The 25395-nt window shown below is 42.8% G+C and overlaps 1 protein-coding gene across 1 annotated transcript in view; it reads right to left on the reverse strand.

The window, feature by feature from the left end:
* kcnh2b (potassium voltage-gated channel, subfamily H (eag-related), member 2b) overlaps window positions 1-25395 on the reverse strand; it is a 310233-nt gene that overhangs the window by 267495 nt on the left and 17343 nt on the right. The window contains exon 3 of the mRNA XM_079489821.1: window positions 2604-2834. Within this exon, the coding sequence (XP_079345947.1) occupies window positions 2604-2834 (231 nt within the window). The remainder of the gene's footprint in view (window positions 1-2603; window positions 2835-25395) is intronic.

A 25395-nucleotide genomic window follows, 5' to 3' on the forward strand; every position in this document is an offset into this window, starting at 1 on the left:
GAAATTAAGCAATTACCTTGCACACCCCCCTCTATATCACGACAAGGAAACGAAACGGCCAACAAATAATCAAAGCCATGGTAAGAAATAATCACTAAGCATGTGTTCTGTGTGCATGTTCACGCATGCAGTGTACAGTATGTGCACGCGTGTGTCTCTCTTTGTTGTTAAACATTACTGGGACCATGAAATGAAATGAAAATGAAAATGTCATATCCAGGAAATCACATAAAAATCTATCGCCTACTATCCCTAGAACTAATTGCTCACACATCCGTCCAACCAAATACTGGGGATATATATTAAAGGTATATTCAGTGATTTGACTTAATTCAAATATCACTTATTTTTTCTTTTTTTCTGGATAATTCCCCCTACTATAGAGTGTGCTGACCATATAAGGAGTTCCTCCCTGTCCCCAGTGAGCCCCTGGGGTCAAAAAACCCTAGTTTCAGTTTGGGCTTTGGGTGGCAAAGCCTTCATCCAATCAGGATGAGAGGGGCCTTCCTCCAATCATGATCGAGTGTGGGCGGGCCTTGGTGCACATGCTGTTGGCCTGTTGCACTTCCCCCCACTGTAGAGCGTGCATGTGCACATTTTGTTACCGGGGCGGACTGGGTGGTTTTCCAAATCTCCCAAATCACTGAATGCTCCTTTAATATTAATATTGGAAGGTTATACGGAAAATACTTTCATCCACTATTTTACACCTGTAAACTAAATTATAAAAATAAAATAATTGTTGTCGACAATTAAAATATCAGCAGCTTGCATTAGCAAGGCTGTTTATTGTGCACCCATTGTTAGTAACACCAGCGAGGTAGCATCTGGTTAGAATGGCTTGTAGGACAGAGCTAATAACTGATACAGTATGAAATTCTAAAGACAGCGATTTAGCTTTTTACAAGGTACATGTGTCCAGAGGGAGTGTTGTGCATGTGTGGTATAAACAGTGGAACGTGACTGTGTGTGTGTGTGTGTGTGTGTGTGTGTGCGCGCGTGCGTGTGTGTGTGTGTGTGTGTGTGTGACTGTGTGTGTGTGTGTGTGTGTGTGTGTGTGTGTGTGTTTCACACAGCGAACAGCTGGCGTTAGATCAGCCTCTCTCTCTCGCTCTCTCTTTGTGCCTCCTGAAGGGTTTTTCTAATTTTTCCTGAGCTCTGCTACTTCTGTTTCCTCCTCCTCTAACTGACTGACTGACTGAGTGAAATCACGCTTGTGCGTGCGTCTCTAATGGTGTTTAGGGGGTCCATTACTATAACCATGACCGTGCTCTATTGCCACAGAGAGCTTTTTCGCCACACATGACAGCTTCCAATTTCCATGGTTGCTATTACGCGCACGTGTGTGCGGGCATCTCAAAAAGCTTTTTCCCTGATCGTTTTCCAGTGAACCCTATAGTGAATATATAGCGACATAAACAGCTGCATCGACGCCGTTTCACCCACCATGGGCTATTGGTACAAGTTTAAAATGTACACAATAACTAATTGTTTCGAGGCAAATTAGCCAACTAATTAGCCAACTGTGATCATGCAAGGAAGATACATCTAGAGGAGGTATATGTACTGGAAATTGGTAAATAGCCAACACGCGCGCGCAGAAGCACTCACAGTAAGTGCGTAAGTGTAAGAGCAACTTTAATAACGTTGTCTTTCCAACAAAACAACCTGGTAGTGATGAAGCACAATGAAAACCAAATTCAATAGAGGACATGTGTCCATAATAGCAGTATTCACACACATACACTACACACACTGAAACACAAATACATACAGAGATCTTCTCATATCGTCGCTGTCGGGTAGAAACCTTGTAACTTTTTAACCTGTCTTCAAATTAATCCAATGTTTCATCTTTTTGGCAAAAGCTCTTATTAATACTTCCCATTGGTTAAATATTTATAAAACCCATAGACAGACAAGCACTTTCAACCTGAAATCTCTATTTTGGGTTGCTATGTTACTAATATAGAAGTATCGGCACGCTTTCAAACGTTTTTCAAATGAGACACATTGTGAGCTTGTAGAGCTGCAATTGTCACTACATTTGCACAACACTATGTCATATGATCCAGGCCTTCATTTATGGGGGGAAAATAAATAAATAAATAGATAAATAAATAAAAAGATGAAATATGGAGATACAAGGTTTCTGCCCGACAGGGGCGATATATTCTGGGTTATGTTTACAGTTGCCAAAACAATCCATAAAAACACATGGAAGCCCTAAGATACATACACACACTGCCAGTGAAGGCCAAATATAAACACACAGCACTTCAACTCAACACACACACAGTTCTCAGACCGCAAGATCAGAAGACACTCCCAACACACACACACGTATGAACTGTCCTTTGACCACATGATAAGACGATACACACACACAGACCACCATCCTGATCATACAATCTACCTCATATTACAAAACGAATGAGGTTCTGCTTCACACACACACACACACACACACACACACACACACACACACACACACACACACACACACACACACACACACACACACACACACACACACACACACACACACACACACACACACACACACACACACACACACACACACACACAGTGTGTCGTCCTACCGTCCTTGCGATACAGGCTGATCTCGACCTTCCTCTCCTCAGAGCCCAGCAGAGCCTGGGCCATCTGAGCGATGGCCAGGCGCTTAGTGTGGGGCCCGTACAGGAAGTTGCAGCTGCACGGCTTCTGCATGATCTCGGCACGCGAGTAGCCACACATGTGGCAGAAGCCATCGTTGCAGAAGATGATGGCGCAGTTCTCCACTCGTGCATTGGCGATGATGAACTTGCGACCTGCAAAGAAGAATGGGGGTTATGTGTTAGTCAGGATGTTGGCTAGCTTTAGCTTGCTAAGACAGTGCTGCACATGTAATCACAGTCTGAATAACAATATGATGACCAACATGACATAGTATTAGTAGACAATAAGAGATTGAAAGAAAGAGAGATAACCAGAATGTGCTCAGCAGAGCATATCTCGGCACAAAGGAGGTGGCTTATCTAGGAGGTGGTGTGATTAAGGCGCTAAGTCCCCTTTTGTCCAAAAGAACTTCATGAAGGATGTGACCAGTTAATCAGTTCTTCGTTTGCCGTTGATAAACCTTTGTTTTTTTGTAAGTATTGTTGGGAAACGTTTGCTTTGTTGTGAAATTGAACATTTTTGAAAACTTTAAAACCTTTTCACCTATAATGCCATGCCACAAATATGGATTATGTCGTCTTAATATCTGTGTATACTGCAGGTTCTGCCCTATGAGCAGTATGTCGAGGATCATGTCCATGTAATAATTGTATATTCACTAGGCTCTGCCGACTTGTGAGCTCTGACTCAGTCTGTTCTCACGAGTGTCTGATTGAAATGCTCATGCCCTCTTGAAGCCACAAGAGATGCTTCAAGAGGGTTAAGTGGAGACAAATTGTACATGTCTTGTGCAGACATTTGAATTAGGTAACTCTAGTTTGATAAGTGACTCACCTCTAAAACAAAGTGAATTAACCCACACACACACAGAGAGAGCAGTATGGAGAACACTAACCCACTCATATTGAATAATCGACTCATCTGAACTCTTTTGTAGAGGAAAAGGACCCAGTGCCAACCAGCAACCGGTCTGAAGATTAGCAATTGGTTCCAATTTACATTGTGGTCCACTGTGTTTGTTTACATAACAGTAAATAGACTGATGGACTGTTAAGATAATTGGTTGCATGGGGATGAGATTTAAGGAATTACTGGCTGCACTACAGACCAAGTGTTTTTTTTCCCTGGACAATCTATTCCATAATTAAGACTGTATATCTGCTGCCCACCATTCTCAATTTAGAGTAGGATAGGAAGATGGAACGGAATGTATGCTTCCGTCATACAGTCTGGAGCACGGAAGCTCTGATCATGAGCAAGAGATAAAGCGGAAATGAAGACTCATCCACACATCGAAATAATCTACATGTAAGCATATATAGCTTGTAGTTTAGCAGAAATGGATATTCAAAAATTATAAAATGTATTTGTGTGAACAGAAATGCCTTCTTGCTCGGATTTCGGGGGTGTAATTCCAGACTCTATAGCATTCGGAAATTGTGGAATAGTTGTCTGGCTACGCGAGACTACCAGAGGTAGTCGTTCTTGGCAGGGAGTGAACACAAGAGGTTTATCTACTCTGTATACTAATGTCAGGAATTCATATACCTCTGTCGCCCTCCCCTCTGTATGCGGCTCTGATCACACCATGGCGAAGCTTATACCTTCTTATCTCCCAGTTGTGAGAAGGGTACCCGCTATCACCAGAGCGGTCCAAAGAGGTGGAGGGGAGACTCAGGTTTGAATTTGAAACTCAAACTCATTTTTCAGTGAACATGGAGACGATGTAGACAGCCTTTGTCAGGTCATCGCTGAATACATCAGGTTCTGTGAGAGGGAGTGCGTTCATACTAAGGTTTGTTGCTTCTCAAACAACAAACCGTGGATGACAAAATAAATCAATCAACTCCTTGAGAGGAAATGGGATGCGTTCCTAGCAGGCTGTGACACACCAAGCCCGTGACAGGCCGCCTAACCATCAATTTGTGTCTGTGGCCATCATAATCATATAATCATCCACTTGACATGTGAAATTTGTGATGTGAAATGAGTTTTGACTGCACACTGTTCTGAGGCTCCCAGGTTACTTAGTTTATTTAAAGCATGAAGACACAACGTTTGTACCCTTGACGGGTCTTCGTCAGGTATATGACTGGACTGTTTCTCAAATGAGGTTTGACTCATTGACTGAACTAGACCTGTACGTGCCCGTCGCAGTCGGCCACCAGCCTACTTGGGAACGATGCAACTTGGGAACCTAATGATATGATATACGTTGCCATAGCACCCGTTTTAACTGTCAGCCGGTGTCCCACATGGAGATCTGTGTACTGTATGTACCTGTGTGTGAAGACTGCAAACTGAAAAGTGTACTTGGCAATCAATTGGGCCCACTGGCAGAGCCTGATTGGTTGAGCCTCAATTGGCTGAGGCAGAGGCTGTAAATTGCACAGGTGAAAGGAGTTGGCCTCATTAGGCCCACTGGCAGAGCCTGGCCCAGGTGAAAGGAGTTGGCCTCATTAGGCCCACTGGCAGAGCCTGACCAGAGCCTTTTGTGGTGGTTCTGGAGAACCGTGGGTCCGACCGACTCGATACCTGGCACTGCACTCCCTGTGGGGGTGTGGAACGTGTGTGTCGAATGTGAAGTCGGTGGGTCAAGCGGTTCTCGAATTACGTGCATTACAACCACACACGCACACACACGCACGCAGAGACGTGGCGCATTTATAGTAGGAAGGATGATGGACAGCTATAGGTGAAAATGAGTGAGTGGGCCTGGGCCGTGGCTCAGCGGTCCAGGCAAGTAGGCCGGTAGTCCGAGTCTGGCAGTGTGCCACGGGTTCGACTCCCGATACCGACGGCCTTTACTTTATGTCACTCCCCCATCTCTCTCCCCCATTTCCTGTCAGCCTACTGTCTGTCCCTCTATAAAAATATAAAATAAAAGGCGAAAGCCACAAAAAAAAGAAAATGAGTGAGTGAGTGAGTGAGTGAGTGTGTGCTCGTGCGTGCGTGCGTGCGTGCATGCATGCGTGTGTGTGTGTGTGTGTGTTTTCACTCGCATTCGGCCTAGTGTGGCACTGTGGCAGCACTGGCAGAACGCACCTAGATCAAGGTAGGAGTGAGGCAGCACAGACAATTATTTTATGGCATGCACTCAGTTCTGGAAAAGAACATCACGTTTAATGTCAATGTCAATGTAGCAGACAAACAGAACTCACTTGTAAAACCGTGTGCTCTGCAGAGGTGTGTTCCAACAACTTAAACAGCTTCATTCATTGTAGAGTCAGTCATCTTTTTGATATGGGTATAATGTAACAGTCCTTCTCAAACAAAATGGGCCCATATTTTGGTTTCACTTGTACACTCTCAGAGTTACATAATTGTTAGAGTCTATCTGGGGACCCCCTGAAACCAACTCAAGGATCCCTGGGGGTCCCGGGACCCCACTTTAATGATGTAACAGTGAGTACACTGTTATCCATTCATTTGTGTCGTCCATTATGGGACATGTATTTCCTCTCATGCAGGCGCATAAACAGTCCTATGAACTGATTGGTCAGCTGTAGTCTGTGTTGTGTGCATGAGCAACTTTTACAATCAGAACGTAAGAAGTTGCAGTTCACACGTCAAAACTTGGTCAGAAATATAAATGATCATATAATGACCCCGTTAAGTACTTTTTTCACCCAAAAAACAAAAAACATCTAGGGCCTAGTTTTATAGTCATTGAACTTGTCTTTGTCTGTTCAGTGTGTAGTCATTAACAATTCCAGGATCTATTAATTATACCATTATGCCACGGATGTAGGAACTACCCCTCATGAATATGCTAATATATCACGTCCCTGGAATCAACAAATAACAACAAATAAACACATCTCGGTCACACATGTATCACTATGGCAAAATGCAAGATTAGACTAATTATGCATCATCAGAGCAAGTTGTAAAAAATCTGCAATGTAAATATTGTAGCCTAGTTTGCCATATTGTTACAATGCAGGCAGTGATAGAATAAAGGTTGTGTTCTGTGCAAACTTTAATAGAATAATAACAGCGTGCATGTGCGTGCTTCTGAATACTGCCTGAGCCTAGAAGCTCAGTTTATACCCAGCCGATCGGCTGTATTTGCCTCAGGATTCTGTTGATCAAGGAAATAATTGATAAACGTTTCCAGAGAGCTGCCGACGATGATTCTTTCACATGCTCTAGTCGAGTGGTTCCCAAAGTGGGAGCCGGGGACCCCCAGGGGTCTTTGAGGGAGTCCCCAGCTAAATGATAGTTTGGACCAAATGGACCCTTATGGGTCTAACTCTGAGAGTGTACATATGGAACCAAATGGACCCTAACGGGTCCATTTGGTTCCATTTGTTGTGTGTTTACCCCATAACCCCAATTCTGTCTCTGATTGGCTTACCTTGAAATCTTGCCCTATACGTTAACCAATTCCTCTTCTGCACTGTGCCTTTGCTCAAGTTAGTGTGAGAGGCTATAGCACAGAGCATAGGTAATTTAACACGTTAGTAATGTGTGAGTCGTTACACTGCAGATAATACAACAGCTAGAACAGTCATAAGTTCAGAGAATGAACATCACTTTACACTTATAAAGCCTTTGAAACCAGGAAAAGACTTACATGGCTATGTAACAAATTAATAAATTGACCTAAAACGCAACAAAAAAAGTATTTCATTAAGTGTCACACTGGCTGCATCTGCCCAGCTGCATTCAGGGCTGGAACAGTCGCAAAACAAGGAAGTGAGTTGATCAAATAGAATCCATTTTCGGGTACTGCTTTGTCTATTTCTCGCTCAAATGTTTTCAAAAACATTTTTGAGAGCAATTTGTTGCTGTAAATGACACTGTGTGTGTCACAGTGTGTGTGTGTTTACATGGCTGTCATGTTGGAAACAGCAGTAATATAAATCAGCGACGCCCAGCAGGTGCTCAGAGGGTTTGATTAGGCATCGGTCTGTTATAGAGCGGAGCGGTCTGTTATATGAAATATAACACACCGCTGAATTCAGCAATTGACCAATCAGAATCAAGCATTCAACCAAGCCATGTAATAACTACACGTAATGATGATCAGAAATGTATATTTCACACACACACACACACACACACACACACACACACACACACACACACACACACACACACACACACACACACACACACACACACACACACACACACACACACACACACACAGCTAAGAGGTTTTAAATTTGATGGTTAATTGGCATAACATGCACGTCTCCAATAGTGGCTCCACATATATGTTATGTAGATGCTGTATTGACAGTTTTCCGTTTGGTGCATAATATGCCTCTGTTCTTCCAGGTACCTAATGGTCATTTGGCAAGACTCAGGGTTCATGTGAAAGCTGCTAACAAGGTCACATAGCAGTCTCCTAAATGAGGTCAGAAGCTACATTTCTGTGATAATTTCCAAGAAATAATGAAGATGGAAAGTAAATACTAGAGCAGGCCTATCGAACTCAACTTGGGGTCAAAAGGTCACTTGATGTGGGCCACAACGCGTGCTCACGCTGTCTCAGAGGCGATTCACACTATGGTCCCGGGTGCGCACTCGGGACCACTTGGCAGATGTTGTGGTAGTGTGAATGATGCGTACTGTTCCCGGGAGCGGCTCGCCCAACCGTCCCCGAGACCGCATGGGGGGCGGGTCTCTGGACCGTTGAAGTGTATTCAGATACGGATCGTTCCAATGTGAATGCATGTGTACCTAAAGAAGGAAGTGGACTGTTGTTTTTAGAACGTGACATGATCTCTAGTGAAAAAAAACACACGCGTAACACCAGCTCATTTCTCAACGCCGCCCGTCTCCTGTTGAATCTGCTATACGCGCAGCACCGCAGTACGCGCTGATCTTGGACTACACGTGGCTCTTGGGCTTTGCTTGGCATAGTTTCCAAAGTAAAACAAAATAATAATAATGCTAAAGTAGAATCCATTAAACTAATATCAAACACGACACTGGAGCACAAAACTGACTGACACAGTGAATAGCAGGCAGGCTGACAGTGAAGTAGTATAACGCGAAAGAGCCAAAAGAGGCAATGCAATGCAGTGTGTCTGGATTTATTGGAGACAATGTCGCAGAGTTGATGGTCAGTGTCCGTGCACACCAGCCATCAAGCACACCGCCATCTGGAGGATCAAAGTGTGTTATGCAAGTGTACCCGGGTGAGCTGTTGAATCTCGGGCAATGTGAATCATGGCCATCGGGGACCAGGCAACCGTATTCGGAAACGGTTCCAATTAAACGGATTCAGTCCCTCTCAGTGTGAATTGCCTATCAGTCACTGCTATAACCACATATATATATATATATATATATATATATATATATATATATATATATATATATATATATATATATATATATATATATATGTGTGTGTGTGTGTGTGTGTGTGTGTGTGTGTGTGTGTGTGTGTGTGTGTGTGAATGGTGCATTTATATAGCACCTTTATCCAAGGCGCTTTACATAGATTGTGCATTACATTCACCCATTCACACACACATTCATACACCGATGGCAGTGGAAACCATGCAAGGCACCAACCAGCACATCAGGAGCAATTAGTGGTTCAGAGTCTTGCTCAAGGACACTTCGACACTAACTCTGGGGGAGCCCAGGTTTGAACTGGCAACCTTGTGGTTACCATCCAGCCACTCTACCCCTGAGCCACCACGTACCCTGTGTGTGTGTGTGTGTGTGTGATATACATACATACATACATACATACATACATACATACATACATACATATAGTTAGCCCACCTCTAAACCATATAGGACCCACTTGAGGCCCATATAGTTCAGCCCACCTTGAAACCATATGGGACCCATGTAAGCCCCACAGACATTTTCCACATTGGGCCCACCTAGGACCCAGGTAGAACCCACTTAAAACCCACATGGGCAAGCCCAGGTAGGACCCACTTGGGTCACACATAAAAAAGGCCCAGTTGGGGCCCACCTAGGGCCCAGGTAGAACCCACTTAAAGCCCACATGGGCAACCCAAGTGTGAACCATCTGGTGCCCGCTGACATTTCCATATGGGTTGCATATAGTTAGCCCACCTGGCTCCCATATAGGTAGCCCACCTCTGAACCATATGGGACCCACTTAGGCGTGCTGGCTGGGATCGGTCTCAAACGGTTATCTGAATAGAGAATTCTGCCAGCTGTGAGAGTTTGTCCATGTACCTGTGCATGTTTAGCTTCATTAGCTCCTTTTTTGTGCAGTTACAGACAGCAACGTGGGGAAATTAATCGGGACGTTTTGTGACAGTTGCTTCTGCCACTTAATTCCGAAGTCTTTATTAGACAAAAGATTGTCGATGGCCAGCATGCACTCTGATAAATTCCTCTTTGGAATACAGCTTTGATGTGGCAGCAATTTTTTTGGGCAATAATGAAACTGGCCTTCACAACCTCGTCATGAGCAACACATTTTTTGCCGAAGAGAGACTGCTGCTTTTACAATAATTTCACGACAACACCTGTCTGCTGCTTCTTTTTTTCTCAATCATTGACAGTGCGCTGCTCAAACCAGGGCGAGAGAGAGAGAGAGAGAGAGAGAAATGACAGCTCCTTCACAGGATCAGTCAAGGACTTTCCAGGTTGATAATTTCCATTCCATTTTGTTGAAAAAATAATAATACATTTTGAGACTTTCCTCCTGCATGTCCTTAATCACAGCAAGACACCAAATTTCACAGAGACGTCTAGGAGGAAGTTGGTTTCTGGAACTAGCCACCCACCCATCCCTGGTGTGATTTCAGGTGCTATTTATGTTGTTGTTAGGCTTGAGATTAGTCCAAGAAACTGGAAAGGAAAAAGCAAGATTTTGTTTGGTAAACAGACACATATTACACTTGAAACTCCACGAAGGAACAGTGAACAAGGAAAGACTGCTTTCATATTTTTTGCCCATGACAAATGAATCAACTCCAAGAATCTGAAATTGGACAAACTGGTCTCTATAGACACATTTAATTAACACATTCACTGCTACAGTAGCTAATAATAATTCTCTCTTAACAGGAGTTTTAAGTGAAACCCTTATTTGGAAGGTTCCACCGGGACCCAAAAACCAGAACAGAATGTAGACATACGATGCGTGTTGTGACAGAGGCTAGTCTTACAGTAACTTTTACCCGGATAAGACATTGTGTGGTCGCGATCGTTAGTTATTTGGTTATGGGCTGTCGAATAAAGCTTGTTTTGACCAGGGGCGCAATCTGGGAAAGTAATCCGAGATAAAGGCATTTAAAAAAAAAAAACAAAAAAACAACGAGTAGACAGACACGGCCAAACAAGATGGCCGGTTCAGTTTCTGTTTACTACATCACCTAGCAAGTAGCAACCCAATGCAAATGTAAGTAGCATGCGACCATGATGTATCATAAACCACTATAAAGACTTATTTGACATTTACATCACTGGCGCTAAGCCGCTGGATTGGCTATGACGTAAATTTACGTCATGAGCGGTCAGTGTTAACACACCAAATGCCCAGGGTTATTTAATCCATTAAATCAGTGCGCCCAGCGATTTATAGCAGCGGAGCACATTTAGCGTCGGGCCAGGCGCTATCCCGGATGTATCTGAAGTAGCTTGATGTAGCCAAAACACTCCCGAGGCGATCGACAACAACGGGAGGTATGATTAATTCTAACGCAACTAGCGACGGGACCGCGATGGGCCGTCTAACACATATAGTGGAGGAGTTAATGCAGAAAATTAAGCTGTTATTTTCAAGTCATGCTACAGAGGTCCCCTTTGGTATGGAAGTACCTTAGGGTCATAGGAAAAGATGTGGTGTAAGGTTTTATATAGCATGATCAGCTCTGATCTGACGTAATGAAATCACACCCGGATGTGATTTTTTTTTGTGCAGAAAAAATGAGCATGGTTGCTACGGTCATCCAGTTCACCCGGGTGTGATTTAATTACGTCAGAAATTATTTTGAACATAGCAACCATGCTCATTTTTTCTGCACACAAAAGCCAGTTGTAGGAGTGGTTTACACCACTCAAAAATGTAAATGCAATGCCCCAAGGACACAGTGCGGCTGTGGTTGTTGACTCTCTAGAGTCTAGGCTACAGGAGACATGGCACTCTCAATACATGTAAACTTTCATGGTGCTGGGGAGCACACCACTGATCTCAGCTAAAGATCTCAGCTAGAGAATTCACGTCATATGTGTCTGAGCAAATCGGCATATGTATGTCAGTGGGAACCCTTGGCCAATAAGGGACCACCATTCTTGATGATGATGTACGATGATGTATGATGATTAAGCCCTAACCACATCAAAGGGTCGAGACGGTTTTAGCGTGTCCTGTTGCACGTTATCCCAAGTGATTCAACGCATGGAATTCAATAGCCCAAACCACACCAAAGGGTCACCATGCAACTCCTTGCAACCGTTTGGACCCAAGGAGTTGAATGGCGACCCTTTGGTGTGGTTAGGGCTTTAGAGTGCCCCTCACTTCACACAGGTGTGATTTTTAACATTATTATTATTTTAGGAAAGAACCCCTTCCAGGAGGAGGCTGGAGGAGACTCAAAAATCTAAAAGAACTAGAAATGCACTCTGTCGAGCTGGGCAGAAGTTGGCCATGAATGGCCTACTTGTGCACGGGCAGAGCGCGCAACTTATCTCTGACTCTTGTCAACTTACTGTCCCTCTATAAAATATAACAAATAAAGATGAAACCCATAAACAAACATTTAAAATAAAACTTACACCGATAGAAAACAAAATTCCTTTCCCTTAAAGGGACACTTCACCCTTTTTGCAAAACAAATATGTTAATGACGTTTAGATAGTAGATTTAGAATACTTTCCTGGGGGTCTTTATGTGTGTAATATGTGGTTTTACATATTTTAGCAGTGAGCCCAGTGTCTCTGATGTCATAGAAGCGTTATTATTTATCCCACCGCAGTTCTAGGAAAGCCCTGCTGTGATTGGCCAGTAGTCGTTGTGATAGACAGTTCTCGTTTTTGCGACCAGTCATTAGTCCTACAACTACAACCTATCTCAAACCCTCACCCTAAACCTAACCTCCCACGGGGCAGCACACCTAAACCTAACCTTAACCCATGTCTAACCAATGACTAGTCTAAACTAAGTATGCACCCCCCTAAACCTAACCCGAACGGCCTAACCTCAGTAAAACGATGCCTTCCCGGGAGCCAATCAGACACATGGTGAGGCGGGTCTACCCTAGAACATTGGTGGGATTCATAATCACGCGTCATAGACACTGGGCTCACTTACTTCCTGGACTACATCAAAAGGAAGCTCTGAGAAGGAAGGGAAGTGGTCACGTGACTGGGCTGCGCCATGACACTTTCATGGACACTTTCATGGGAGCCAAACTCACACCGGAAGTGCAATGAATACATGGCAGTGAATGGAGCCGGCTGGACCAGCTCATAACTAACATTATTTATGAACAATTGAGACCTTTTGTAAAGTAATCACTTCTGGAAAATAACAGAAGACATATCACAGGTTGTTTTCTAATCACTTACTTTTCGATGTGCACAGAGTGCACAGTATATAATTTTATCTGAGGATCTAAACAGCAGCAGGTATCGTTTCTGGCTCCGAAGTATCGCGATATTTGGCTGCCAGACAGGAAACGGTGGGAAGTCTCGCGATACTTGGTGCGTTCAGAAAGGTACTTTGTGCTCTTTAGATACCATACCTCTATAAAAATTACACAGTGTACAACTGTACACATCGAATAACAACACAGCAGACAATAATGTGTTACATGTCTTCTGTTATTTTCCAGAAGTGATTACTTTACAAAAGGTCTCAATTGTTCATAAATAATGTTTGTTCATGAGCTGGTCACTGAGCTCTCATTGACTCCAGTGCATTCTGCCAAACTTCCGGGTAGTTTGGCTCACAGACATATATACGTAGACGCCCTTTCCGGATCTGAGGCGCGTGTCACCATTGAAGGCACAATTTTCCCGACATTCCTTGCAAAGCATTAGCGGAAGCAAAGCGGAAGCTTTGCAACTACTGTCACTTGAGTGACAGCGAGCGACATGGAGGAGTCACATGAGTGACGTCACTCGGGCAGCGACGCAGTCGCCTTCAGCAAATGCCTTCAGCACTTCTAAATAAGAAAGCTGCGGAGAACTGTTGCTTTGTGTTCACTCTTTAATGTTTTCTGTTAGTAATCTAATCCCCTCTGGCTCTGATGTTGTATTGTTAATAACTTTGTTGTTTGTGTTCGTTTGTTTGTCTTGTTTTGTAATGTATATTGTCATGAAGCCTTCAGCACTGCACTTCCGCCTTCATTGGGATACACGTCGCTCCAATGAACTGCAGCGGCAAATGAGGCATCTATTTCTTATAATATCTATGGTTTGGCTCCCATGAAAGTGTCCATGAAAGTGTCATGGCGCAGCCCAGTCACGTGACCACTTCACTTCCTTCTCAGAGCTTCCTTGGACTACATCTAGGAAAAATAAAGAGGAATGTGCACGGAGGTGCGACCAGGGCTCCTGCTGGAGGTTTGCACATGTGCAGTGTAAACAGGAACTGCGATGATGGAGTGTTCCAGCAGAGGTGCTAGAGGTGCATGAGAGTTGCTGACCCTGAACTGAAATAAAATATAGGATATCAAACTGTTAAAAAAAACTTTAGAGAATGAGGGTGTTCTTACACCTAATGAACTTTCTACAAATTACGATGTGTTGCAAAGAAGTATAACAATTCTATTGTCCAGGCAAAACCAATTCACAATCCCTCATTGGCCGAGGGGACCACCAAAAATTCACAATCCCTGATTGGCCGAGGTTTGACGTACGCACGCAGTGCCCTGATTGGCCGAGGGTGTCAACGACATACGCAGCCAAAACCACGCTCTGCTCACGCAATTAATTATTAAAAGTAAATGAAAACGGCCCCCTCACGTATTAGGGCGGCAGTATCAGTCACCAGAAAAAAGGACAGGTATTTTCCATGAATCTATCATTAAAATAGAGTCTGAAGTTATAATGGGTTTGTATAGGAAGGGGCGGGCCAGCTAAAATGAATATCAAATATCCAATTACTGAATCAAGCAACTTAAAAACTGGCTGGGGTGTTCACACTTCACATAAGCCTGACTAGACGACATACAATGAGTTTTTTTAAAGTGAAATATCCCTTTAAGGCACTACTTGAGGATGAATTTCATAGGGACAATAAATACCCTTTGTGTTTTTCAAATATTTTTGAAACCCCTATTTCATCCAATGGAGAGAAAACTATTTTCTCTTTAACTAAAGAACTGGAGAGACTCCTCTTATTGAACAAACACTCTATAGCAATGATTAAAATATAGAGCTATTCAACGCTTATTTTAACAATCTGCCTCTGAAGTCTGAACTGGAATTGTCCTTCAACAAAAGGAGAGGAATGAAGAAACATTGTGTCAGTTTCCTTTAAAAACCCATACTTTGTTCATATTCCAACGAGTGGGAATATATACCAGATCTGGCACTGGCGCAGACAAAAATGACCCAGACCAGGTGATTGTGCACACTTCATTTCACTTCCAATTCACCTGCGGTGCTGATAGACATTAGACAACACTCAATACTCTTTCAAGGAGAGCTCGTTGGACACGCAGCTTTTTGTTTGGAAGGCTTCTTCAGCCAAAACAGCTTATTATGATGGGGTGAGATTGGAGGTTTAATACATCTAAAGGATTTATGAAGTCTGAAAGCTTTGTTCTAGACTAGTATCAATTCTACTAATCTACAGTACATACACAGCATGTACTGTACCTTACAAGCTGATAAAATGCGGCTTATGTTCAAAACAAGACAAGAATCTATTTTTTCAGATTCAACCTCTGAGGTGCCTGAAGGGGCACAGATAATTCCATGGAAATAGTTTTTGAGATATCTTGCTTGGGACCAGCTAGTGTTGGAGAGATGGACCGAAATGCCATCAACTGCTAGTGTGGCTAAAATTAACCATTGAAATTGACTACTTTGCTGTACATAGATGTGTGCATGCAGAAAATGTGCTGATAAATATGAAAGATCATGCAGGAAATGTGCTGATAAATACGCGAGACTGCATACACTGCACAATGTAATAGTAAAAAATGCAAATATTCATGCAAAATGCAGTTCTCTCAAACCTCCAAAGCTATATGCCTACAAAGTAAATCAAGTCAAATCCACCATGTCTCTCTCATCTCTCACACATGTGAAAGGGTAAGGCTGTCCATTTCCCCCTCAGGCACATTTATCAAACCCATGCCTCTAAAACCACAAGGATTTCTGCATTTCTCCTGTACGATACTCCAATCAATCAAAGCCGGTCCTCTGAGATCAGGCGTAGCCCCTTTGTTGCCCACAGAGCTATCACAGTTATAGGGCCTCCAAGAAAAAGACGTCACTTATTCCTCCCTTGTAAAGGCAAGCACATCTATCAAAGCCATCTCACTAAAGCAGACTCTCCGATTTCCTCTGCAAATCACCTACCAAACCATACCTCACTCACACTCACTCTCACATAATTCCTCTGCAGCAAAGTCAAATCAAACAGAAAATGCCCATTTGTCCCCAAAATCAAACCTCATTTTGCTCATTTTATCCATGAAAAAATATATATAAACATCTTTCTCCTAAAAGTACACATTAAATCGGTCTCAAAAATCACCCAAGTTTGAGCATTTTCTCCACTTATGAAGCACAACTCGGTCGCTCCAAGGGTCTAAAACAAAGCATACTTTGGTCTATTGTCTGCCTGCATTATTCACACACAATTACAAACCCCCTTGCCTCCATAAAGCCCTCCTAACATCCATCAAAGCGGTGCCCTGCCTGCTATCTGCAACAGGCTGCCCTCATGGGAGACATAAAAGGGTGGGGTGGGTGGGTGGAAGTGGCTGTTCAGCAATGCATGGAAACAGTATACAGTAGCCATCAGTAGTATGGATGTGGGTGCTGAAGCTGCTGCTCAATAGCTTGCTTTCATGAATCAAGAGCAACAGCAGCCCTCAGAGACTCATAAAGCTTGATGGCTTAGTCTGGCCGAGGTGAGCATCGAGCAATACAAAAACAGGGTGTGTGTGTGTGTGTGTGTGTGTGTGTGTGTGTGTGTGTGTGCACTAATTTACTCTCCCAGCTATCTATAATCTCCCTGGGAATCAATAATGGTTTATCATACGGTACGTTATCGTAAATGCTTGTCAGTCAGTGACTGATAAAAATGTACCTGCGTTGTTAGTTTCTGTTTTACTGAGACTGTTGAAGCCATCGAAAAGTAATGGAGTCAGCCCGATATGTATGTGTCTGGTGACACTGTGAATGTGAGACGCGCACGCATGCACGCACTCATGCACTCACGCACTCACAAACACAGGAGTAAACTAGAACTGCACTCTGTCGAGTGCCTACTTGCTTGTTGCACACAAGTAGGCCATACATTACCTACTAGTGCACAAGCAGAGCGCGCAACTACTGTCGACCGCTACAAACTGTCAAATCTCAGCTTCTCTGTGAAAGAACGTTTGAAATATTGAATTATTAGGTTTAGCTATTTGCTACGTACCTAGTTTTTGGAGGTAAAAAAAGTAGTATTGCTAAGTATGGTAAGAGACGGCTTTCGATGGTGACGTATATGTCGATCAGTGTCGGGTGGATTAAAGGAAATGCCTCTATGTGGCTGATGAATGAATATCAACATCCTAATACAAATTAGGACTACAAGCAATTCCTGCTGTCAAAATATGAGCATGAGTGTATATTTCAAAAAACACTTTGTTTGAAATATACACTCATGCTTTCCAAGGTGTGATTTGGGGTCCTAAGGATGAATACAAAATTAATATCAACATCTTAAAACCAAAATGTTGAATTGTGGGTTTGAGCTCACATGCCCTTTTGATGGGTCATTCCTGCTGTCAAAATATGACTTTGTCATGTTTTCTAAGGTGTGATTTGGGGTCCTAATCACACCTATGTATATGTATGTATATGTATATGTATATCATTTGTAAGTTGATTAGCGGTATACTGTGGTTACTCTGCGCCCTGTTTGATGCGTATGTAGCAGCATATGACGTCAGGTATAACTAGCTCTCAATGATGACGTAATAAAGATGTGGATTAATCGGCTTTCGATGGTGACGTATATGTCGATCAGTGTCGGGTGGATTAAAGGAAAGGTGAAAGGTGGAAAGGAAATGCCTCTATGTATATGTATATGTAATTTGTAAGTTGATTAGCAGTATACTGTGGTTACTTTGCGTATGCCCCGTTTGATGCGTATGTATCGGAGCAGCATATGACGTCAGGTATAACTGGTACAACTAGCTCTAGTCTCAATGATGACGTAATAAAGATGTGTGGATTAAAGGACACAATGCCAGGGTGTAATTGGTTTTCGATGGTGACGTAATGACGATATGTTTTAGTGTCGGGAGGATTAAAGATAATGCCCCTATGTATACATGTATGTAATCTGACACCACTGCCATATCAAGCACAAGTAGTCATTACATCATACGCTGGCACGGTGCATACACATCAAACGGCGACATGGACGAAAACTATTATTTGCACGCTCTGCTTGCGCAAGTGGCAAAGGGCATTGCTTCTACTTCACCTCACAAAAAGTTCAGAAATGTAAACGCCGGGCGATTAGTTCTCCCCTTCAATAATAAACAATGGTATTGTATTTGATATCAGTTCTATCTTTGATTAGTCACCTTCAGTGTTGGGCAGTAACGAGTTACTCTAATATTATTACTTTACCCAGTAATGAGTAGAATAAGGTATTACTCTGCTAAAACAGTAATATTATACCATATTACTTTGTAAAACAAAATAGCACATATTACTTTTTTGTTTTTGTATTGTTGGCTGCAGTTTGAAAACATTTCATTTAAAAGGTCGAGAGAGATTGCCGCTTATACTCTGCCGAGTATAAGCCCCCAATATTAGCCTAAGATTTAGACTCGTAGATGTATTATCGATCCTGACGCTTCATTACAAGCGTCAGAATCAATAAAATACATCTACGAGACTACTATAGCCATGCTTGGCCAGTGTCATAGCGGGAATCCGCATTGATGCTGGCCACGACAGGGTAAGGCTAGTGGGCTACCCCTATGTTTGCTAGAACAAAAGAACATTTAACAGTATTTTTCTATTGCAAGACGTGGCCTGGAGTGCATTTTTGTGGGCTTGCTGCAGCGAGCACACACTGTATATATAATACAATACCACCCGTCATAATATACTTGCATCGCCATCATCACCCGTCCCATGGTCTCAACCCTGCATGACATTTTTTGTCCGGAGTTTAGAACGTCCCATGGGGATCAGAACATGGGAGTCAAGTGTGATTTTGGGATCATGCAACAGTTACCCTAAAAAATAAACACGTCAACTCAATTTCATTAAAACTAAGATATTCGATCTAAATCCATAATTTTTGAATGCCATATTTTAGCCAATAAGACGGCAATGTTCAATGCTAAGAGCTAGCTAGTAGCCAAAAACCTGCATGTGCGCCCCCGTATCATGGAGGAGTGACGTCAGGAGAAGGCTACTCTTTGGCGCCCCTAGAGGACCGGACCGGTTCTACACAATCTTGTTCAAGTCACTGAATGGAGCTTTAAACAAACATTAGCACCCGTTGCTTAGACAAACATTATGTTGTAATTGATGTTGTAAGATAAGAGCGCCACTCACTTCACACGGGTGTGATTTTTATATCCTATATACAGCTTTTTGTCATAGCACGTGTCACATTTGCCATTGACAATGAAAGGAGAATTTACGTCATATGTGTCTGAGCAAATCGGCTTTTTGTGCCAACACAAACATTAAATGCCATTGACAATGAAAGGAGAATTGGCCTATCAAGTATGTATGTATGTCGGTGGCGTCGCTCGGCCAATCAGGGACCAAGAACAGCAATCGGCTGGGTATGTCAGTACATTCCACCAGCCAATGAGAAACCACTGTTTTTGATGATGTAACTAAAGTACGTTTCAAAATTGGTATAAGGTCAATAGGGGGTATGTATTGGCTGGGTATGTGTGTATGTCGGTGTACCGGGCAATGAGGAACCACTGACCACTGCTGAATTTCAAACCTAGACAGCAGCAGAGAGGTTTAGGACTCAGAGCAGCAGTCGTAACAGCAGTGGTGAGCGCACCTCATGGCGCACTCTGCTTGTGCACAAGTAGGCCATACATGGCCTACTTGTGTGCAATGCGCAAGTTGGCATCTCGACAGAGTGCATTTCTAGTTATGTCTGTGTCCCTTTTATGCCCATATATGGACTATGGAGATCTTTGTCAGGCATGCTCAAATATGGAGTCTATGCAGATGTCAGAACATCATTGTGATGTCAGAACAATCATTATGAAGTCAGAACAGGCCAGCTCCATATATGGAGATATAGGGGTGATCAGGTCCAGAGCCCGGGAAGAGGCTTTTGTGCTGGTTCTGGACAACTGTGGGTCCTACGGACTCGATTGTGAATTACTTACCGAATAATTTGCTGGACCAGATATTATCGCTGATGGGCCTGTTCTTGCCTACAGGACCACTCATGTAGAATGTACCTCAACCGATGGTCATGCGTCAGTTTCTTGTGAAGTTTCTGTCCTTACCAATATTCAGATATAACAGGGTTTCCTTCATTTCCCCGGCTCTAACAAGGCTGTGAAACCACAACAGGAAGCCAAAAGAGAGCGCTGATTAAAGAAGAAGTGCTACTGCTGGGAGCAGCATTTCATATTCCTACTACTCACGCACAGAGCGCTGCACACGCACGTGCAGTATGTGCGACATACGTGCAGTCGCACACGCACATGCAGTCGCACACGCACGTGCAGTCGCACACGCACGTACAGATTCACATATGAACACACACACAGATACCAACCACACACACACACACACATTATGCAAAATAATATATGTTGCCTGAGACACATACTGCGCACAGTAGAACACCACCAACGCAGTCTGAATAATTCACCAAAACCAGGCCTTAGAGGCTCTGCCGTCTGTGTGTGTGTGTGTGTGTGTGTGTGTGTGTGTGTGTGTGTGTGTGTGTGTGTGTGTGTGTGTGTGTGTGTGTGTGTGTGTGTGTGTGTGTGTGTGTGTGTGTGTGTGTGTGTGTGTGTTGGGAATCTCCAAGCACAATGCGTAGGCAGAGGAGGGAAGCCCATGTGTGTGTCTGAAGGAGCCCGGCTGTGCCGGCTAGCAGCAAGAGAGAAGGAAAGAGTGAGATGGAGCAAGAGATACAGTGACTCTCTGTGAGCCATGATGGAGAGACATTAGCTTGGGAAAGATACGTAGAGAGAAAAGGAAATACAAAATGACAGAAAACAATGTCAAAGGAAATATTTGACGTTTTATAGAAGTTAAGTGTGCAAGAAAAACATCGAAACGAGCAATCACTATGGAAACATGGTGGAAATGGAAACGAAACATGGAAATATGACATTACTCAGACCGAACTCTTAAACAATGCAAAACAAGTCAATTACGACTCAGCCTTCACAGGCTCCAGGCAGAGAGTCGCATCAAGTAGCTTCAAGTTCCATCCACTCCCATTATAAGGAGAAAAACCAGACCCCATGCTACAAATTGAAGCAGCTCACTAGTGTGAAAATGACATGTCGGGTACAGCATTGGTGAACTATCATCCGGTGCAGAGCAGACCAACTCTTCCAACCCATTCTTGGTTAATGAGAGACAATAGTAAACAATATGGACACTTAACAGTCTTGGACATGTCCTAGTGTAGCCCAAGGAAGCTTAGAGAAGGAAGTGTCATGGTTACGTGACAGTGCTGCGCCATGACACTTTCATGGGAGCCAAATCTCGCACCGGAAGTTACATGAATACAAAGCAGTGAATGGAGCAAACTGGACCAGCTCATAACAAACATTATTTATGAACCATTGAGACATATAGATGTGTCATATAAATCGGTTCAGGCATATAAAAGAAGACATATCACAGTTTGTTTTCTAATCACTTGCTTTTCGATGTGCACAGAGTGCACAGTACATCATTTTATTTGAGGATTTAAACAGCAGCCGGTATCGTTTCTGTTCCGGGGGTATCGCGAGATTTAGCTGCCAGACAGGAAACGGTGGACAGTCTCGCGATACTTGGCACGTTCAGAAACTTACTTTTTGCTCTTTAGATACCTCTATAAAATGACACAGTGTACACATCGAAAAGCAACACAGCAGACAATAATGTGTTATATGTCTTCCGTTATTTGCCAGAAGCGATTACTTTACAAAATATGTCATTCAGAAATAGTGTTTGTTCATGAGCTGGTCACAGAGCTCTCATTGACTCCAGTGCATTCTGCCGAACTTCCGGGTGCAGTTTGGCTCCCATGGTGCGACAAATCTGCCGTCTGGAATTGCGCGATACCTTACCTCCATTTCATATACCTTGGTGTAGCCTCGGCCAGGAGGCAAACCCGGGTTCCCCATTCCACAGGCACATTACGTTACCAGTCGACTAAAGAGCCATGGCCCGATAGGCAAGTAGTAACGCAGCACCGTATAGCCTATAGTCCCCCCAGTCAGTCGAGTCTAGCTCCTGGCTGCGCTTCCAGGTGGGGGGGGGGGGGGGGGGACTGGATTAATAGATACAATGAGTTAAGTAAAATAAATTATAAAACGATATATAAAAAATACGAATTATCTTCATTAATACACAATCAAAGGCAAAGCATCTAAATCCCAGAGGTTTGTTTTCATTCCACTGGCCTGTTGACTCAAAATCAGAAATTCTCTATTAAATTGATTCGAGCATCTATACCCAACAGAAACATATATTGTCCGTTAATTTAGCACCTGCTCTGGTTGGTTGACTTTGCAAAATTTGTGCTGCCACTGCATTATTTCTCACACTCTCCTCCTCATTAGAGATGTTAGCTGGACAGTCTGTTCGCTACACAGAACTGTGTAACTGTGAAAATGTGACAGTTTCTGTACCGGGAAGGGGAGGGACATGCTGTTCCATTTTGACAGCTCAGGACGTTATTAATGCAATTGCTTGTAAAATAGCATTTTATAGCAGTTACCAAACTGTGTACCGACACATCTCACTCCTGTACACATCATCGACCAAATTTGAGGAAAATTTGTTCAGACTGCGGTCCATTCTGATTTGTTGCTGAGGTAATGACAATTTATTTTGCTGTTCATATTTTCTACAACCAATCTGATTTCAATATGAACATAAATTGGATTTGGGCAACTGTGAACATAGCCTAATTGCCTTATTTATTTAATTCCAGTTTCAATGTATGCTCAACATTGCAAAGTGTGGCACTTCCTTGAGTAGATGATAAAAGTTAATGGTACGGAATTTAATTTATTTTTCTTGCTTATTTGCTTTCGCTACAGGTACTGTAAAATGTTGATTTATGAATGTGTGAGGCATAAAGATAATACTCGCAACACTATCACGTAAACTGTCCTGTTCAAGCACATGGATATAGGCCAGGTGCATTTATAAATGATTAATCACAATAGCAATACTACAAATGAGAGCAAGTTCATAGGGCAACTGATGTTGTGCGTGAGTTGGGAATTAATCGTTGGCTTTGGCACTTTTCAGAATGTACACACGAAGCTGCCCCTCCACAGTCGTTAAGAGTGATAATCCCATAATCGTTGCAATCCTTAATGGACCGTTTCGCTCTGAAGTGTCCACAGCTACAGTGTGTACAGTGTCTCCCGCCTTCCTTAACGAGGTTATGCAGATGTATGCAAATGAGCTCTAATCCCCAGGACACCGGGGACTCCAGGGTCTGTAAGTCTGGTGGTTAGCTGTCCTTTTCTACGGCTTGGCCAGTCACAATGAATGCCATGAAGGCAGAGAGAGACCAAGACAGAGAGAGAGAGAGAGAGTCTGGGGATGAAGTTTTAGCAATGCAGAGAGGAGAAGTGAGGTTTGATGAATGGGAGGACGAAAGAGAAAGGTCAGCTGCTGGAAGATAAAGGACAGACAGATAGAGGTCCAGGCAGAGCGCTGAGAGGAGGAGGCTGAAGTAAAACGGGGAGCTCCTGAGAGGGTGACAGTCAACAATATATATATATATATATTTTTTTTTTAATTTTTAAGTTTATTGATAAGCACACTTATTCAAACAATTATACAACAGAACCGGGAAGAGCGTGATCAACATAGTCATTTACAACATTATTGTGCTTTTGTTTTTTTCCCCCGTACATTTCCCCTCTCCGTGTTCAGTTTCATTTTATTACAGTAGTTCATGTGCCATTTTTCCCCCCCATTTCCCCCCCCCCCCTCCCGTACCAGGGTCTGTGTCCGTACAGTCTGTTTCGTACTAGCAGAGAAATTGTCTGCGTGATGACAATTGTATGCAAGTATAAATAAAAAGATATAAACATGAAACATAGTAATGATAGTAACAATACAGTATTAATCGCTGTAGTATTAATAAAAGGTCCCTGATTACACCAGTTACATGAATATAAAATAGTAATAATAATAATCATAGTAAAAATAAAATAACTAGAAAGGTCGCAATTTAAAAAAATTGCAAAGTGTGGTTGCCGCAGTGGCTTACATATGCCCCTCCCACTGATATTGCCAGCCAATTACAATTTCAAGTCACACATGTGATCATGTGTAAGTATTGTAAGGGATTTATGCCCCCGAAAATCATGCGACAAACGGTTACATTTCTCGCATTTGCGGCACCCCCTATGGATGAAAATATAATTGCTTTTAGTACTTGGTTGATTCAACCACCCGCAACATGTGATTCAAATTTGGGATGGATTGGCCATTCCGTTCGTGATTTATGGCATTTTTAAAAAAAATAGGCCCCTCCTACTATCTTCGGACGACGATTACGGCCGAACGATACGCACTATCAAAAAGTTGGTGTTTTAATCGGATAGGTCTGGAGATCATGTGTGCTGATTTTTGTGAGATTTGGACAAAATTTGTAGGAGGAGGAGCAAAAAGTGTGTTTTGGAGAAAATTCAAAATGGCGGAAAATCTATCATGACGCAAATGGGCGTGGCCTATATGGGTCATGACCCAAGGAAGCCAGGGAAAAAATATTTTTGATTTTACGACCTACGGTTCAAGAGTTATAAGCCAAAACGTAAAGTGGGCTGTTATAGCGCCACCATGAGGCCGACCGATAACATTATACGTTGATTAATTTTAGTAATTATTATGAACCTACCCTCCAAGTTTTGTAACTATAGCCCTTACAGTCTGAGGAAAAAATACTTGAATGTGATTTTTCGCATTTTCCCATTCATGTCAATGGGGAAATTTAAATCACTAATAAATTCATATCAATTAAACTATACAACATTTCTCTTAACAAAATACAAGCTATCGATTCCCGATGAAGCCGGTCAATTTGAGATATGGCTCAAGTGTGTACAGTCAAAACTGTGGGAGGAGTAGTAGTCTGAAGTTTAGGGTTACTCTAGAAACTAGAAAGGTCGCAATTTTAAAAAATTGCAAAGTGTGGTTGCCGCAGTGGCTTACATATGCCCCTCCCACTAATATTGCCAGCCAAATACAATGTCACCTCAACCTTGTGATCATGCGCAAGTAATTCGGAGGGTATTTATCCCCCCAAAATCATGTTTTTGTGACAAACGGTTACATTTTTAACATTTGCGGCGCCCCCTATGGATGAAAATGGAATTG

The sequence above is a fragment of the Electrona antarctica genome (assembly GCF_951216825.1).
Source record: "Electrona antarctica genome assembly, chromosome: 20".
NCBI classification, from domain to species: domain Eukaryota; kingdom Metazoa; phylum Chordata; class Actinopteri; order Myctophiformes; family Myctophidae; genus Electrona; species Electrona antarctica.